The 19452-nt window shown below is 40.2% G+C and overlaps 1 protein-coding gene across 6 annotated transcripts in view; it reads left to right on the forward strand.

Moving 5' to 3' along the window:
• The window catches only part of VPS13D (vacuolar protein sorting 13 homolog D), a 335894-nt gene that overhangs the window by 137124 nt on the left and 179318 nt on the right, over positions 1 to 19452 (forward strand). For all 6 annotated transcript variants that reach the window (XR_011967006.1, XM_072608911.1, XM_072608914.1 and 3 more), the window contains 8 exons: positions 3247 to 3389; positions 8535 to 8665; positions 9054 to 9229; positions 12724 to 12847; positions 14079 to 14314; positions 16117 to 16225; positions 18037 to 18200; positions 18982 to 19090. Coding sequence is in view for 5 of the 6 variants with exons in the window: in XM_072608911.1 (XP_072465012.1) it covers positions 3247 to 3389; positions 8535 to 8665; positions 9054 to 9229; positions 12724 to 12847; positions 14079 to 14314; positions 16117 to 16225; positions 18037 to 18200; positions 18982 to 19090 (1192 nt within the window). In the remaining variant the exon portion in view is untranslated. The remainder of the gene's footprint in view (positions 1 to 3246; positions 3390 to 8534; positions 8666 to 9053; positions 9230 to 12723; positions 12848 to 14078; positions 14315 to 16116; positions 16226 to 18036; positions 18201 to 18981; positions 19091 to 19452) is intronic.

The following is a 19452-nucleotide window of genomic DNA, read 5'->3' on the forward strand; positions in this document are numbered from 1 at the left end:
AAAAACACTATTCCAGTAGTCTGTAGTATCCTGGTGATAGCCTCATAGTGTTCTGAGACACATCGTCTCTGTGCTTCTTTGAGTGTTCTACTTTAATAAATGTGGATTTGTTCCACCAAGCAAAACTAGAGTTAAGTTTCAGTAATTTAGCATCCATGTTGAAAAGAGTATTGACTGGGGCTCTGGGCTTGGCAGGAGGTGAAGAAAGCTATCTGGTAAGTTCAGCCAGCTCAATGTTACTCTTTTGATTAAAGGCTTTTAATGCATTTTGACCTAAAACTTTTTGTTAAAAGCTTTTGTTTATTTTATGCATGCGCACCAAGATGTTCACAGGGAATCTCCCTGCTGCCAAATGCACATGAACACTCCTGAAGTTTGATTGTGTTCACCACCTTATTGCTTTTGACCAAATAACAACTTTATTGACAAAGTCTCCAGGGCTTTCTTTTTCCAACTCCTCTCGCTAGGAAATAATTTGGGATTAAGTTATGCTTCCAGGAAAGAAAGCACAATGACTCACTTTGCTCTTTTTACTTTTCAGTACTAAATTCTAAGATAGTTGTGTTGCGTCTCTCATATAAACCATTATAGAGAGCTAGATTGAATGATGTTGATCATTTTAGCAGTGACCTGCAGTTGGTGAGGAGTTAATTTAGGAGATAGATTAGGCTGGATATATTGATTTGGGGGATGGGAGGGACATGTATAAAAATTATAATTGAACTGCTGGAAATTGGTGTAGGCCTCTATGGTAGTCCAGCTCATATCCTTTGACTATGATGATTACTAAGATCTGATTATTAGTGATAGGAACAAGTAGTGCCCTTAACCACAGGATAGAAATTGGAAGGAGTAGCTGGTTTTGGATGAGCATTGCTGTTTTTGTTTATTCACTTGTGTCCAACTCTTTGTGATCCCATGGACCATAGAATGCCAGGCCCTTCTATCCTTCACTATCTCCCAAAGTCTGTCCAAGGTCATTCATTGCTTCTATAACACTGTCTGTCCATCTCATCTCTGCCATCTCCTCCTTTTGCTTTCAGTCTTTGCCAGCATCATGGTCTTTTCCAATGAGTCCTGTCTTCTCATTATATGGATGTAGTATTTAAACTTCAGCTTCAGTATTTCACCTTTCAGTGAATAGTCTGAATTAATTTATTTTAAGTATTGACTGATTTGACCTCCTTACTGTTCAAGGGACTCTCAAAAGTCCTCCAGCACCACAATTAAAAAGGATCTATTCTGTTGCACTTTGGAAGAGTAGACTTCTTTTTAAAAATTTAAACTTATTTTTATGGATTTTTTGTTTGTTTTTACATTACTTTCACTTTTGAACAAATCCATTCCTCTACCCAGGGAACCATCTCATGAACAAAGATTTAATAAAGAGAGGAAAAAAAAGCAGTTCATCCAAAAGCTTATGTAATACTCCATATCCATAGTTCTCCGCCATTGCATAAAAAGGGGAAGTATATTTTTTCAACTGGAAGAGTAAATGTCTAAGATTCCAGATCTAAATCCTTATGAGTCTATGAATTTAGTTTTAGGCAGTGAATTTGAAGTGTTGATGGGGGATGTAGATGGAGGGGGGTTTTCAAACTCAAAAAAACAGTTGGAAGCGTGTAATTGAAATTTGGGAGACAGGTTAGTGCAAGAGATGAAGATTTGGAAGCCATCTTTATCCTAATGGAAGTGATAGTTATTGAGATCATCCTGGAAGAGAGCACACGGCTGAGGACAGAACTTTGGGTAATGCTTAGTAACACCTAGTTTTAGATAGGGAATGAAGGAGAAGGTGTAGGAAACAAACTGAACAAGAAATAGGAGAACCAGGATAGTATTGTAGAACCAAAGGTGAAGATGGTTTTAAGCAGAGGGTATAGTCATCCATGCCAGATGGTGCATGTAGGTCTGGGGTCTGGTTTCAGAAAAGACCACTGACTTTAATGATTAGGAGACAAGTATTGAATCTACAGTAGTTACATATCTTGTGCTAGGGGTGAAAGTTTGATGATGAGAGGTTATGGAGTGAGTGGTGAATATAGACTATTTGTTCGGGAAGTGTGTAGTGAGAAGGAAAGAGATAAATTGTCACCCCTGACAGTGTTGGGGTAGCATATTTGAGGAAACTTTCCTCCTTCCCTAACTCTCACCCCACCTATAATGAGGAAATGTAAACATGTTTGTAAGTTAAAGGGAAGTAGCTAGTGAAGAGGTTAAGAGATATAATGAGGGATAATTAATGGGACCTGGTTCCATAATTAATGATCTCAAGGGAATGGGAGAACATAAATAGTGACATAACTTTAAAATGGAGGTAAGGATACAACTTCTTCTCGATCAGAAGGGAAAGAGGTAAGGAGATAAAAATACAAAAGTAGTTTTCAAGTGGAAAGAAGAGTATGTAAATATTGGGTAGGATGACTTTTATAAGAGTAGGATAGTGTATCCTGCTCTGTTTCTCATATCCTTTCATTTTGTTGACCTTAGACACACATTGGGTCAGTGTTGTCAAGGAATAATTGATAATAACTCCTGCATTCTTTTGTGTGTTGTACTTAATAGTTCAGACAGTCAAATAATAATATTTTTCAACTGATGCATTACCTTGGTTCTATTAGCATTCTACTTTTGGCCTTACAGTGAGATTACCCAAGGCTCTTGAAATCTCTTCTCAATGTAGTGTAAATTCTGTCTGGTCCATCAGGTTGGATGGACTCTGGGTCTGTCATCCAAGGACCAGCCCAGTGACCTTTAAAAAGGTTCTGCTTTCATCTGTTGGCCAGAGCCAGAATGAAAATGTTTGGCCACAGTATCTCAAAAATGCTATCTGTTCAGGCATGGAGGGGTTGCATGTTCCTTCAGTGGGGGAGCTCCCACAGTCTGCATCATGGAAGTGATCATGGAAGACTGAAGTGCCTTACCTTGTGTTGCCATTCACTAACTTCACCTGTCATTTTTGGGGCTTTTTTACACAGCCTGATAAAAAACTTTTATGCCTTATCTAGCTGGCTTACCGTCTAGTTCCAATGGCTAACATATTTGTTGAATATGGAGAAATTCACCCATTCTGTGCTCAGAAGCCTGCAGTAGCACAAAACTGCAGAAAAATCCTACTTTCAATGAGTTCACTTATAACTCATATAGCCAGTGCTTACACGACCTAGTTGCTGTGATCAACCATGCTAGACGGTAGACCTGTGGTCTCATTGGCATATTCCACTTATTTGCTTTTCTGCCCAACAGCTGCACCATGAGGATTGGAAGGGGAATTCACCCTGAAGGCGTGCCTGGCTGGTGCCAGGGCTTTTCACTGGATGGTGGGAGTGGTGTTCGAGCCCTGAAAGTGATCCAACCAGGAAACCGGCCTGGCTTGATTTATAACATCGGTATGTGACCTCTGGTTCAGTTTCCAAGACAGATCCTGACCATGGTGCTGCAGCCATAGCCTGCTACAGGGCAGTGATGGCCTTTAGGTTGTTTTTCTCTCACTATAAGAAATGACATGATGCAGTTCTAAAAACTACCTAAAGCTTTCCCTTGAGGACTGTCTGTTTAATTTCATCTTCACCTGTAACCAGAAAAAATATCATTTTGACTTCAATCCTTATTTTTCAGAGATTAATAGGAACACTTAGAAAGGCTTTACATCATTTTCCTCAAATTCATTAAACTTTGCAAACTTTAGGGGTGTGTGTGCCATTTTTCTCCCTAAAACTGGAGTGGAGAGTTTCAGTGACTTGCTTGGCACCAAAGGGCAAGTCTGGAGTCAGAAGGAGGATTTTAGCTCAGTCCCCTGAATCTTGAGAGAGTGTAGGAAAATTGGAGTTGATGACTATGCTAAATCATAACCCCAAATTATTGAACAGTGGTGTTCCTACAGAGAGACCAGGAGTGTTTTAATAGGGATTAAGATAAATTGGACTTGTCTGCCTTTTTTCAAAAACAGTAATAATGATGTGTTCAATTTATAACAGTATAAGAACTCCCCCAGATAGGTTGTAGGCTCCTTGAAGCAGTGACAGTTCTTTGTCCTTGTATCCCTAGTACACAAGGCAGTGCCTGGCACGTGGTAGGTGCTTAGGAAGTACTTGTTCATTTTAACTGAACACCTGTATAGTCAGGTGTCACCATTCACACATTAAAAGGGAAAAATCAAGATCCAATATTGCACTATTTATCCAGAATTCTCTGATGGGTCTTGGAGCTGGCTTTCGCAGATGCTCAGGACTGCCTTGGTTGGTACGTGCTTGGTAATGAGCTTTCATTGTTTGCCCATCCCTTAAATATGAGTTGCTATTTAAACCTTGTTGACATTAAGAGTGTCAAAGAAGAAAAGTACATTCTCTTATTTCATGCCAAATTTGGCTTTCTCCCTGGTAGCTTGTACTGACTTGATGTGGTTCCCAAAGCGAGCCAGAACAGGTTGAATCTTATTGGGTGTGGAACTACTGAGAGAACTAATGGGGAAAAACCCAACAAACTGGTGTCTCTACAGAGTGACTGATGTAAGTAAAATGCAGAGCTCCTACAGAGTCCTTTATATGAAAACTCTCTAGTGAGAGGTTACAGCCTGTTTGTTGTACTAGGGGAATCCTGATCTACATGGTCTTTGGAAAAGAGGGGATTAACTTACACTGTAGTGAGGGATGTGAATTTATTTTTTTAAATATATCTTTATTTATTTTGTTAAATATTTCTCAATGATATGTAAAAAGAATTTTTAACAATCATTTCTTAAAAATTTTGAGTTGCAAATTCTCTCCTTCCACCTTGCCCCTCCCCCCTCCTTGAGAAGGCAAGCAGTTTGATAGTGATTATATATGTGAATTCATGTGAAATATTTTTCCATATTAGCCATGTTATAAAGAAAATGCAGAAAAAAACTAAGAAAAGTAAAGGAAGTTTAAAAAAGCATGCTTCAGTTTGCACTCAGAGGTCATCAGTTTTCTCCCTAGAGATGGATAACATTTTTCATCATGGGTCTTTTAAGCATGGTCTTGGATCATTGTCTTGATCAGTGTAGCTAAATGTTTCACAATTGGTCATTGTACAGTATTACTATTGCTGTGTATAGTGATCTCCTGGTTCTGCTCACTTCACTCTGAATCAGTTATGTAAAACTACCCAGGTTTTTCTGAAAGCACGCTCCTCGTCGTTTCTCATAACAGTCATTCTTTCATATTGACTCACATACCACATGGTGTTCAGCATCAGGGGACATGAATTCATTTTCATGGGAGATAGTGGATTCTCTGCCTTGTACTCTTTGAAGAATAGTGTGGATGACTCTGTGAGGCATATTTTAGGCACAGCCCACCTGGGAAAGAAGGGATGGCCATTTTGACCTCTCAGATTTCAGGATTATCTCCATTTAGTTTTTATCAGCTAGTGATTTGTAGAAAACTTCTCAGAAGTAATCGGCCCCCACCCATGGAAGACAATCTCCCCTGCAAACCCTCCCCCCCCAATGTCTTTGTACTGTACTGTATTTATTCATTTATTGAGTTCTTCCTATAGCCAAGCACTGTACTAGGTGAGAGACACAAAGACAAAAAATAAAACAGTCTCTGCCCTAACTGGGCTTTCATTGTCTGTTGGGGCTGGGCAGGGAGGAACACATACATAGAATTTAATTACAAATTCTACACAGAGTGGACGCAGAACGTCTTCTGAAGGAAGAACAGGAGGCACTGGGCAACTAGGGAAAGGCCTGTAGGAGGTGTCATCTGATCTCAGCTTTGAAGGAAGCCCAGGATGCCTTGAGATGAAATCGAGGTGGGAAGACTCTCCAGGCTGGGGACTTGCCCTGTGCAAAGTCAAGGATATGGAACATGGAATGTTGTATAGGGGGAGTAGCAGAAGGTGCAGTATGTGAAGGAGCCTGAAAAGAACAGCTGGGCCAGCTAGAGGAGGCAGACAAGAGGTCCATGAGAAACTTGGCCAGATGTGTACTGTAGGAATGTCAGTGTGTCACCTGTGCCAAGAAGGAATCGTAGAGAAGAGAGCCTGGAGGCAGGAGATCAGACAGCAGTGGTGGAACCAAGCAGGCCCATTGGTGGATTTCTGGGAGGGTGGTGTAGGCTTAGTTCACACTGTTACTTAATTGTTGAATCCAGACTCAGCATCAACTGATGTTTTCTGAGACTGAGCTCTGGTGCTTCTCCTTGAGAAAATGAAACAATAAGCATGTTTTAAGCATCTAAGTGCTAGGGATATAGAGATGATAGTTTCTGCCACATTATTATAGGAAAAGGCATAGGATGTGCCATTTACTTGTGTAATGAAGTGAGTGGAGAGACTACTTTGTTTAGCAAATAGATTGACTTGGCATTTCTAAGTTCTTGGGTGTTTTATGATTTATGCAGCCTTCAAAATTTTCTAGACGTTTGTTTATGTTGACAACTGGCATTTCCTAAAAATGCCTGCTTATCATGTGTATCCCTATTGTGATCCTCTGTAGGCTTTATGTTGTTTACTATTGATTTGTTGGTCTCACATAATCTACCTTTACAAAATCACTCAAGGCTTGGATTTGATGTTGTGGGTTTTCTTTCTCATTGCTTTTCTCTTTTTGGATCATGGTATGTAAAGTATGTAGCAAATTATTATGGAGAAAAGATTGACCTTCATTTCCACCAGGGATAATAGAATCAGGAATAAACTTAAATTGCATTCTTTTGAGCATTTCAACTAAGCTGGATTCTTGGGCTGCAAGATAGAAGTACAATAATACGAAAAGGAAAAACTAAAAAATAAATGCTAGGGGGGAGAGACAGTTAAGTTAGGGACAGGATTGAATCACTGAATTTAAGAGCATGGAACTGTTGATTGAAGTGGTAAGATTTTTTAAATTGGAACCTGGGATCTGGGAGTCTCAGCTCCTGGGTTTGTTGCTTCAGATCTATATCTTTTGGGGACCTACTCAATTTCTCTGTATTTCCAGATAGAGCTATAAAATAAGGATAATTTAAACAATTCACAGGGAAACTGAAATTTTATTGTTGGGGTTTTTTTTTAAACTTTTTTTGGTTGTTTGAGCTCTTCAGATGAAAGGTGTTTTATGGATGACCAAGGATGAGGATGGTAGTTAAGTTTGTGAATATTGACATAGATAGACAGGAGTAGGTTACATAAAATTATAACAGTGGCCAACTTTTGCTATTTAACACTAAAGTGCTTGTGGATGAATTCCTGCCCATTTCCAACCACACTGTCTGGTTTTATTACAGTGTTTCTAAGGAAATCAGACTAGGCAACATGGAGTGGCCAATAATGAATCAAGCAGTTATAGGTGAAATGGGACTAAGATTAGAATAGAACTAAGCTACACTTTGCTAATAGGATCATGCTTTCATTTCTAAATCTGTACAGTGGAATAATTGAATCAGAAACTTATTGAGAGAGTAAACATTTTTGAAGCAACTGCTATGTTCTAGGGATCGTGCTAAACACTGGGTAAACAAAGAAAGTCCCTGCCCTTAAGGACCTCACAATCTAATTAGGAAGATAGTATGCAAATAGTGGTGTATGCATAGGAAATAATCAATAGAGCAAAGACACTAAAATTAGGAGGGGTTGGGGAAGGCTTTCTGTAGAGAGTGGGATTTTACCTGGGACCTGAAGGAAGCCAGAGAAGCCAGGAGGTGACCATGAGGACGGAGAACATTCTAGGCCTAGAGGGACAGCCAGAGAAAATGCCCAGAGATGAGAGATAAGTGTCTTGTTTGGGTAAAAGCCTGAAGGCCGGTTGCTAGATCAGGAGGATGTGGGGAGGAAGGTGCAAGAAGACAATTAAGGTGGGGTGGGGGTGGGGGGGTGCAGGTGGTGGAGAGGGCTAGGTTATGGAGGACTTGGAACACCAAACAAGATTTCACATTGGATTCTGGAGGCAATAGGGAGCCACTGAAGTTTATTATATAGGGAGGTGAATCACTTTAGGGCTGAATGGAGGATAGATTGGAGTGGAGAGAGGCTTGGGCCAGGCAGACCCCCTTAGCAGGCTATTGCAGTAAGTGAGACTTGAGGTGATGAGGGCCTGCACTAGGTGTGACAGTGTGTCAGAAGAGACATGGAAGTATATTGAAGAGATACTGCAGAGGTGAAACTGGCAGCTTATTGGCTATGGAGGGTTGAGAGATGGTGAAGAGACAAGGGTGATGCCAACATTGTGAACCTGGGGAATTGGAAGGATAAGTGATGCCTTCAACATTAAAAGGGAAGGTGGGGAGGGAGGAAGTCTTTGGAGGAAGATAATGAGTTCTGTCTTGAACATGTTGAGTTTAAGATGTCTACTGGACAAGATGTCTGATAGGCAGTTGGAGATGTGAGTCTGAAGATTAGCAGAGAAGTTTTAGTGCAAGATAAATAGATTTGTAATTAAATCCATGAGAACTGATAAAAAAGAAGAGGACCCAGGATAGAACTCTTTGAGACATCCAGTTTTGATCAGGAATGATGTTTGTTTTTGTTTGTTTGGGGTAAAACACTTTTCTTTCTCTGGATCTACTGTTCAGACTTGTTCTTATTTTTAGGTATTGATGTCAAAAAAGGCCGAGGTCGATACATTGATACTTGCATGGTCAACTTTGCACCCCGTTACCTTCTAGATAATAAATCCTCTCACAAGTTGGCTTTTGCACAGAGAGAATTTGCCAAGGGACAGGTAAGAAATTTACCTATGAAGAGTGACTGGTACTTAATAGCTATTGACTTTGGACAGGTTGGCTGTTGTTTGAGCAGCATTCGTCTTAAACCCAGCTTTGTGGGAACTTAAAGCCTCTTATTAATGGAATGCCTATTCCATCTGCTGTAGTCAAAACAAGTAATAGAAATGCTTTCTTCAAATACTTTAGCTAACTGTTCGTTCTAATAAATCATGATTGAGCTTATGTTGAGACACCTAGAAAAAACCTGTCTCCAAAATGTGGCCACTTTTTAGAGTAGAGGACACTTGAGGACTCCATTTTGGGTGGAGGCAAGAGTTCAAACAGTTTGAAGTTGGAAAGTGACTTGATTTGTTCACTTGACTTGAATGGGCTGCTGTCTCTTAGGGAACATCCAATCCTGAAGGTTACATCTCTACCCTCCCTGGTTCCAGTGTGGTTTTCCACTGGCCCCGAAATGACTACGACCAGCTCTTATGTGTACGGTTGATGGATGTCCCAAACTGCATTTGGTCTGGAGGCTTTGAAGTCAACAAGAACAACTCATTCCATATCAACATGAGGTAAACATAGGGCATTCCTATTCTGACAAGACACACTTTCATTGGGAATGCAATAATAGAAGCTGCCCATTTCCCTGCCTTAGCTTGTTTGTGTTAAATTTGGTCCTGATAGGTGTCTTTGAAACGCTTAATGTGTAAGTATGAGTGTTGGTTATGAGCTTAAATGTTGGTCTTTTTCACCATGATGAAGGAAGTGCTTGTATTCAGGGTGGACTGTTCTGGCAGGCTGCACAGTCCCAGGGTTAGAATTGTCAGAAGAGTGCTGAGCTCATGTGATGAACTAATGAATGCCTGGAGCTCGGGAAATTCTGCCCACGTTTGGATGAAGAATCTGATTACCTATTTTTATCTATTCTTACAAGTTTGTGCAAATTCCCAGTGACTCAGTGCCATTCCCGTAAGTCTGGCTTCTTATTCCCAGCCTGGGGATCTTCAAGCCTTTAGTAGTGAAATCAAAAATAAAAAACCTCAGCTAATCCAGGGGGTATTTTTACAGTCTCAGTATCACCTTACTTTTCCTGTTCCATGAAACAGAATCCAAAAGTTTTGGGATTCTATGATAGCGCATCCAATGTGGAACCCTACATTCACTTTTATGTACATGTATCAATAGTCAGAGCTTCACTGTGTACATTCCTGGAAAGAGCAGTAATGTGGAAAAATTAAAGTGGGAAATAATCCCAAAATTGTTTGTGTTGGACTTAGGAATGCATTATCTTGGTTTGCATTGCCTTTTTGTGGGTGTTCCACACAAGTCCGTCTTCTCCTACAAAACTCGCCCTTGACTGCATTTACATGACTGTACTATCACCTTTATGTAGAGACTTCCAAACCTGCATTTCTAGTTCCAGCATCTTCTTTTTAAAAAATAAATAAATAAAATTCGATAGGATACTTTTCATCCACATGTGATATTCTACATCTACACTCCCTCATCTCTCCTATGGAGGGAGAGAAATGCATTCTCTTATTTCCTCTTTGGTATGATTGGTCTGACATGTTTCCTGAGGCCCAGATCCTAATCTCCAGTTATCTACAGACACCTCAATTTGACTCTCTGACCCTCACCTCAGACTCAGTAGGTCTAAGATCTAATTGGTGATCTTTGTCCTTAAATCTGCCCCTTCTTCTGACTTCATAATTTATGTATGTGACACCACTGTTCACCCAGTCTCCCATCTCCAAATCCTTGGGATTATCTCTGTCTTCCCTCTCCTTACATTTTATAGTCAATCAGTTACCAGTTCTTTCAACAAACATTAGATGCCTATTATGTACCAGCTGCTATGGTAGCTACTGGTGATTGCTGCCCCTGCCTTCAAGGTACTTGCCATCTCTCTTGTATTGGCAGGATCAACTTGTATACAGAAAAGTAAATGTTAAATCTGTATAAAGAAGTACTTTCCTGAGAGGTGGATGCTAATAATTTGAAGGGATTAGGAAATGTTTCCTGGAGGTAGTGGCATTTTGAGATGAGCATTGGTGGAAGCTTGGGATTCTGAGAGGGCAGAGTGGAGAAGGTTGGGCCTGCAGGTGTGGGAGTCACCTCGAAGATGGGAGCAGGAGTATTGGTCTGGAGAAAAGTGGGGAGGCCAGTTTGGTTGGAACATAGAGAGTGTGAATCAGAATAGTGCCTAGGGTACTGTGTAGATGCAGTAGTCTGGAAAGGTTGACCCCTGACCATCACCAAAGACTAGGAAACCAACCAGGAGGAGTTGGTAGTTTATCTTGGAGACCAAAGGAAACACCTGGAGGGACCTCTGGAACAGATGGGCAGTGTGGTCAGACTTGTATTTTGAAAATATCTATTTGGCAACTTTTGGGGAGGATGGATTAGAGTGGGGAGAGATAAGAAGCAGATCAATTAGTTGGGTTACTGCAGTTACCTGAGTGAAAGGTAATAAAGGCTTGTACTAGGGTCATGGCAGCGTGGAGGCACAGTGCACAGAGTGCTGAGTTTGGAGTCAGGAGGACCTGAGTTCCATTCGACCTCAGATGCTTACTAGCTATGTGACCCTGGGCAAGTCACTTCACCTCAGTTTGCCCTAGTTTCCTCAACTGCAGAATGGATATAATAATAGCACCTAGCTCACAGAGTTTAAGGATCCAAGGAAATGATATTTGCAAAAGCCCTTAGAACAGTGCCTGGCACAAAGCAGGTGCTACTTCTGCTTGGTTACTTCCCTTACCTCTCTCCCCAAATGGAAAGAAGGTAGCAGGTGCAGCAGAACTGACAAGGCTGCTTGTATGTGGCGGGGTGAGGGAGAGGGAGGAGGTGAAGATAACTCTGAGGCTGCTGACCCAGGCGACTGGATAGTTCACGGGGCTTTTGACTGAAGTATGAAAATTGGGAAGAAGACAGGTTTGGGGGTGTTTTTTGGCAAGATAATTGAATTCTTTTTTGGACACATTAAGTTCAAAATGCCCCTGGCGTATCCAGTTGAAGACGTCCGAAAGGCAGTTGATGATGTGGGGCTGGAATTAAGAGAAAGCTAAAACCCTAGGTAGAGATCTGGGAGTCGTTTAGACGGAGCTAATAGTTGGTGAGACTGAGAAGTAGACAAAGGCAGACTCAGGGAGAAAGAAGGTATCTAGGAAGAGAGGGTAGTTCAAAATAAAATGTTTTAAGAGGTCGGGAAGGATGAGGAAGAAGAAAAGATCTTCAGTTGAAATTATTGGTACTTTTGGGAGAAAACAGTTTTGATTTAGTGATGAAGTTGGAATTCAGATTTACAAAAGATTCAAAAATTAGTGGGAACTTAGAAAATGCAGGTAACTTTTTCTAGAAGTTTGACTGTCAATGGGAGGATAAACTAAAGGGGGATACTTTGAGGGATTGGTAGGACTAAGTCTGGGTTTTCTAAGGATGCAGGAATCTGGCCATGTTTGTAAGCATTAGGGAAAGAGTCAGGCAAATAAGGAAAGATAGTTTGGGTGCTAGGAAATGATTAAAGGGGCAGGCTCTCATAGGAGATGGAAGGAAGTAAGACCAGGGTTGTCTCACAGTTATCTGGGATTAAACTTTAAGCTCCAAGAATAGGGATTGGTTCTTGTCTAAAAGCCAATCTCAGGCTCCAAATGGAACGGATCCTTGATCATGTCTGTTGAATGAACACAATGATTAGTTGCATTCACCAAGTGCATGTAGGCTATTGACACAGGAAGCAGCCCATGAGTGTGTTGGCTGAGAACAAGAAGCCAACTTGAAACAAAAAAGATTATTTTGAATATGCTGTATACAGGAATCGGAAAGCAACTTGTATAAATGTAGTACCTAATTCTTGGTGAGAGTTTTTAATATTCTTATGTATACATCCTATCTTCTCGTGTAGATTAATCTATCCAGAATGTATTGGGTTGTGCACAGGCACTCAGTGAATGGTCCTTGTTTTTGACCATCTGGTAATATTGACATTATGACACCAGTAGAAAATCAGGCTATAGCTTCTACTCACTCCATGTTATGAATTCTATTTTATTGCCTTTTTCTGCAGAGATACCTTGGGCAAAAGCTTCTTCCTTCGAGTGGAAATTACTCTGCGAGGAGCCACATACAGAGTTTCATTCAGTGACACAGATCAATTACCTCCTCCTTTTCGAATTGACAACTTTTCCAAGGTATCAGTCTTAATTCAGTGGGGACCCCATTCAGGACCACACTGACCATTTTGTAGGAGGAAGGTTGGGGTATTTGCTGCCCCTCAGAGAATGGTTGGAAGCATTTTATCTTTAGAAGAATGAGAAGCAGGAATCCCTTTGCCCCTTAGTACCTCTAGTACCCTTCACATTGCTGAAAAGCAGTAGCAATAATAAACTGAATAATCTGAGTCACTATCAGATGATTAATTACTGATGAATGTCCTGGGAACAGAATAGACATGCCCAGGCCAAATAGTGCCCTATAATCTCCGAAGATTATGTTTTGACTGTAGCAGTTGGCATTCCTAAGCCCATCCAGGGGTGGGGAAGCTGTGGCCCGAGGCCACATGTGGCCCTCTAGATCCTCAAGTGCAGCACTTTGAATGAATCCAAACTTCACAGAGCAACTCTCCTTAATAAAAGGGTTTGTTCTATAAAAGTTGAACTCAGACAAAGGGTCACGTTTGAGGACCTAGAGAGTCACATGTGGCCTTAAGGCCTCAGGTTCCCCACCCCTGCATAGGCCTTTTTCCACTGAGTTGCAGTCTCTTAGAGTTCCTTGTAGCCAGGGAGAAAGAGACTCAGAATGAGTCCAGCACAGTACTGGGTGACTCTACTGTAGGTTTGTAACCAGGCATCCAAAGAAAGCCAAGTGAAAACCTTATTGTAAATGATTTCTGTGAAAACACTTCCATTCCAAAACCTTTATTCTTCTTTTTGAGTGTTTCACACAGGGGAAAATTGCCATAGAATATAAATTGCTGTCCTTAAGAAATCATTAATGTGTGGTCTTAGTGTCCCCTGCCAAGAGTCCCCCATCCCCACATCTTTTTTTTAATAATTTTTATTATGAATTTGTTTTTTTATTATGAATTTACTTGTTTTCAGTTTTCTACAATCACTTCCATAAGTCTTAGATTTTTTCCCCCTTCCTCCCTTCTCCCTCCCCGAGATATCATGCAATCTTATGTGGATTCTACACATATGATCCTCACATCTTTCATCATTTTCGCTGAAGTATTCTTTGGAATAGGTAGATTCTCAGGTTTTAAAAGGGAAGGTCTGAACTTCCCTGGAGTTATTTCTATATATAATCGACAGGCAGAAAGGAATGGGAATGTAAACCAGCTGCCCAGCAAAGCACTGATTCACCACCTGATGTCACCGCTTTGAATGAAAGTGCTCTTTGTCTTCTCTGCCGTTACTGTAGGTCCCAGTTGTCTTTACTCAGCATGGTGTGGCTGAGCCCAGGCTCCGAACTGAAGTGAAGCCCATGACCTCATTGGATTATGCGTGGGATGAGCCTATCCTGCCACCTTTCATCACATTAACTGTTAAAGGAGCAGGCTCCTCAGAGATCAGCTGCAACATGAATGATTTCCAGGACAACTGGCAGCTTTATTATGAAAACTTCATCTATATAGCTGCTACGTATACATTCTCAGGGTAATCCCTTGTTACTCTTCTTGCAAACAAAAGGACCTGATTATTAGCTGGCATTGAATTTTAAACTGTTTTTCTAGTGACAGAACAAATTCTGGTCGATCATCATCATAAACTCCTGGGCTAAACTCTTGGGAGTTCATTTAATTTAGCCCCTTACCTTGGGCTAGTGCCAAACGTTATCCAAATTGAATAGAGTATTCTCTTTCAAAATAACCTTTCTCAGTGACCTTTTAAGAACCCTTACCATAAGGTTATATATTCCTTCTGTCAACTCTAAATCCTTCTTGCTCCCGTTTTAAAGCCCCCTTTTTCTTGTTCATTCTTTGTCGCAAAACAGCTTTCATCGTCACACTCCTATGCCACCCATGATGATACTAGGTGAGGCTAACACTTGAGTATTATACCAGGGCTTTCCTGAATTTATGTAGAATAGTCGAGGCTGGTAGTAGTGCCAAATTCCCCATCAAAATCCTTAAATTGAAATATGTGTCATCCTTTAGCTGCAGAGATTGTGAAAAACAGCCACATATTGTAGGTTAGATTCAAATAAGGATTGGCAAGTTTATCATTCTAACACTGGTATTTTTGTTTGGAGACAAGTAAGAAAAGTCTGTGAAAATGTGTAGAGTAGTTTTTCTTCGATATAGTCATTCTCAGAAATCATAAATATTGCTCTTTCCATGTTGATGTTGTCAGAGCAAATGCCAGTTGGCATTTCTCTGACCAAAGAGGAACCATAGCCAAATATTTAGCATTACAAATATTCATATGTTCAATTTTTTTAAGGGGACTGCCATTTGGACCTCTTAGTAATTAATAAGGTCCCAGTCTATAACAGATTATTCAGAATGACTTCATCTTACTTCAGGGGGTGATTGGCAGTTAGTATGTGGTGCTTACATACCTGAGGGACACATAGAAGTTCTTTCAGGGGCCTGTGTCCTGAAGACCCTTCTTTTCTGGTGGTGGTAATGCTGTTTACCTTGCCATGGTCCTGTGCACAAATGGTATGATGTATTTAGTTTTTCAAAGGTCATAGTAGAAAATATTTCAATAATAGCTTTCCCGTTAAATTATATCAACCCTTTAGTTCACAAGTCTGACCCTTGGCAGTCCTCTGAGTTATGTAAGTTGAAAAAACTGTAGGGAGTTAATAGGAGAAATCCTTAGAGGATTGTATGACTCAATGACTGAATCTCCTTTTGAGATGTTCCTACATCTTCAGAGTAACTAATGGAAGGAGTCAGGATTGCATCTTTTCCTCCAGGTTTCTTTCCTAACAAATTTATTTGTGATATTGGGGCTTAGAAATATACTCAGTTCATTGAAACTTTAAGACACTGAAAAGTCCAGGTTCTGGCATTCCCTGAAAGCTTAGGATCTTGAATCCCCAGGGAAGTCAAATAAGCTAGAGTTAATCTTTGACTTATTCATTGGTAAACCTTCACTGCTTGGCTACCATCAGGCTGTACTCCTGACTCTCTTATTTATGATTTCTGCCACTCGGAGAAGCCAGGGATGGGAATCTGGCAAAGCCTTGGGAGGAATTGTCTAGGTAGCATTTTGCACCTGAGAAAAAGTCATTGAAATTGTTGCAGAATGAAAATAAAGTGTTATAACCTGCTCCATTATATTCTACGTGCCACCTATGATATGTATCTTTGAACTGGACAGAAATCTAGTCTGTTTGCTAACTATGACAATTTTTTTTTCCCTTTCTGCTCCATTTCTTACTTATTCTTTAGTAGAAGCAATTAGGCTCGTTTTCATTGAATTTATGTGAGATTTTCTTGAAATTCCAGGTTGCAGGAGGGAACTGGAAGGCCCGTGGCTTCCAACAAGCCTGTTACTTGTGGAGAGCTTGTCCTAGATGTCTCAGCCAAAACACAAAGAGTTATATTAAAGAAAAAGGTAAGAAGTTAGGCTTTTGTTGGGCTCCATGAGCACCTTGGAGGGTGCCCTGCCAGATGTGTCCCTGGCATCTCTAATTGAAATTGAGAGGCTGTTTTCTATAGGACTAGTTCAGATGTAACTGTCAGAAGTACTGTACTTTAGGCTGCTGTTTCTAATCCAGACTTTTGATTTTGTCTGATTCAGAAACTTCAGGTGAGGAAATTTTCTCTGCCATTGTAGATTTGCAATGAGTCTCTGGTTATAGTCTTAGGGAGCAACCTGGGAATTGAGAGGTTGAGTCACTTGTGCAGTCACCCAGCCAGTGTGTGTTACAGATGGGCCTTGGGCCTTCCTGATTCTAAGCTTGTCTGTCTGTTTTGTCATGTTGCTTCTCTGCTTCTCCAGGTGTGTTGTGAATTAAATATGCTTTGGTGGTCTGGTATGAGAACTTAACTCTTATAACTTAACTCTTATAACTTTTATATTGCTTCTTGAAAAAAATTAATTTAGAATTCTAAGCAGCCAACATAGTTTTTAAGTTGGAGACTTCCCTATAAGGTAAACTTCCACTCTTATAGATGGCTTGGCAATGAGGTTAATTGCACTCTCTGGCTAATTGAGAGTTATTATATGTATCCTCCATGGATTGTGAATTTTCAGGGTATTAAATACTTTTACACAATGGTATCAAACTCAAATAGAAGTGAATCCGCAGATTGATTTAGAAAAGCCACAAATAACATTGTCTGTGTTATGTTATATTTAAATTTATTTTGTTAAATATTTCCCAGTTTCATTTAATCTGGTTTGGGCTGCAAGTCTTATCCTTCTAAAATTCACTAAACAAACTCCTATAAACTTAATCGAATCAGGAGGCACTTAATTGATCTAGTAAGGGACTCGGGCACCGTTGCAAACATCAATTGTGGTGTAAGACTGTAGGGTCGCAGATCTAGAGCTGGCAGGCACCTCAGAGGCTCTCTGTCTCATTTAACATATGAGGAAACTGAGGGCCAGAAAACGCAAATGATTTATCCCAGGTCACACAGGATTTGAACTCAGTTCTTGTGGTTGCGAGTTAAATGCTCTTTCTACTGCACTATGCTGGGACCTGGCAAAGGCTGCACTGACAAGAAGATATAACTCAGAGGTAGCGTTGTTTTATTTTGCTTTTTAAAGATACTCTCATCTCATTTTGCTTACTCATAATTTAGTTTCATATCATCAAAGCAGAATGGGGGCTGTTGCAGATTATTTGAGTTTTTAGAATCATTTGAATTGCAGATAAGTTAGCTTCCTGTGTTAAGTTCCATAGCTGGAATGTTATTCTTTCTCACCTGTTTCATAGAATTCCAGGCTCTTTCAGAGCCCAGTTCTGGAGGCTTATCTGTAATCCCCCCAGGGTGTTAGTGTCCTCCCCACCCCTCCTAACTGAAATCACTTCATATGTGTTTTGTGTCTTCTTCTCTGTGTAATTGTGTCCTTCCAGTAGAATATAAGTTCCTTGAGGAGAGGGACTTAGTCTTTGTCTCTCCACAGATGGCTCAGGGCCTAGCAAATGGAAGATACTCAATAAAATACTTGTCAAATTAAGTAGAATTAGAACTTAGTATATCATCTTGCTTCTTGTCTGTTCCAAATACCATCATGTAACAAATGATAAAATGAGAATTACAAAAGGATACATGAAATGGAGCTATTTCCTAATCCTCTTCCTATTTACAACATGAGTTAGGGCAGACCATCTCCTGAGGTCCTGCAGTTCTTCCAACTTCAGCTGATGAGACAGTTCCAAATTCATTTTGTTTTTTCCTGTGTGTGCCCTCCAGGAGCCAGGAAAGCGATCTCAGCTGTGGAGGATGACTGGGACTGGCATGTTGGTTCATGAAGGTTCTTCAGTTCCTCACAACCCTAATAAGCCTGCAGCTTCCCGATCCATCGAGGGGTCTGCCATTCTAGACATTGCTGGTCTTGCTGCTGTTACAGACAACAGGTCATTACCAAAGCAGTTTGGGGTTAACACTCACAGCTGACAAATTCAGGTTGAGACCAACTGTGAAATTCTAAAGCTGAGATTGAAATAAGTTATTAACAATAAAGCATGAGCAAATATTTTTCCATTTGTGAATTCCTTAGACAGGATCATTTAACTTGGGTTAAGCCTGTGCCTGTGCTGTAAAACTCGTGCTTTTATTTATTTAAGATCTATATCCCACTTACTTCCAGGAAGACCTTAGGCAATTTGCATCAAATTAAGGCATTTTGGGGTAAAATAGAACAGAGACCATCTAAAGGAATCTAAAATAGGTATGATAAATATCCCTTTCTGTATTTCACAGAAAAGTCTTTGTACATGACTAATGTGAAAATATGTTTAATATGAATGTATCTGTGTAGCCTATATCAGATTGCATGCCATTTTGGAGAGGGGGAGAAAATTTAGAACTCAAAATCTTATGGAAGTGAATGCTGAAAATTTAAACTGAATAAATAGCTTTTGAAAAAAGAAAAAAAGAAATGCCTTTGTAAGAAACATAAAGCTATGTATTAATGTTTATTGTTATTTCTTGCAATGTACATTTTCTAAGTTAATATGTGCTGCCCATCTTTTATTATTTTCCATTTTACTTGATGCCTTTTTTTTTCTGCCTTTAAGAAATATTCATATTGTGTCCCGTGACCATCAGGCATTTCATTAAATTTTAAGAGTAGAAGATATTGCAAGGGAGCATAGAGCTAAGAAGCTCAAGACTTGTCATTTTCTCTCTCTCTAGGTATGAGCCTCTGATGCTGAGGAAGCCTGATCGTCGGCGTAGCACAACACAGACGTGGAGTTTCCAAGAGGGAAAACTGACTTGTGGTTTGCATGGACTTGTTGTACAGGTCAGTACTATTTGAAGCTTCAAGTCTTCCTTGAAGAGGAATCAACCAACAGCTCAGAAGTGGTTGAATTGAGTTTAGGTTTACTCATAGTAATGAAGAGTTCAGAGTAAATGGAGACCTTTTTCAGTGATTGGGAGGCCCATTAGGAGCAATCCTGTGAAGTTTTAATCCAAACCTTTCAGAATTGTGCCTGCTCCCCAGTTGTCTTTGTTTTCCTGTTTATCTTTTGCTTCTGTGTTCTCTAAGGCATCCAAGAGTGACCCAGAGAATATATTTCTAGCAGATGTCAGAATGCAGATTACTTTGTTGTTTAGGCATATCCTTTTGTTTGCTGTACACTGATTCAAAATCATGACAGTTGT

Source organism: Notamacropus eugenii, chromosome 5 (genome assembly GCF_028372415.1).
Source record: "Notamacropus eugenii isolate mMacEug1 chromosome 5, mMacEug1.pri_v2, whole genome shotgun sequence".
NCBI classification, from domain to species: Eukaryota; Metazoa; Chordata; class Mammalia; order Diprotodontia; family Macropodidae; genus Notamacropus; species Notamacropus eugenii.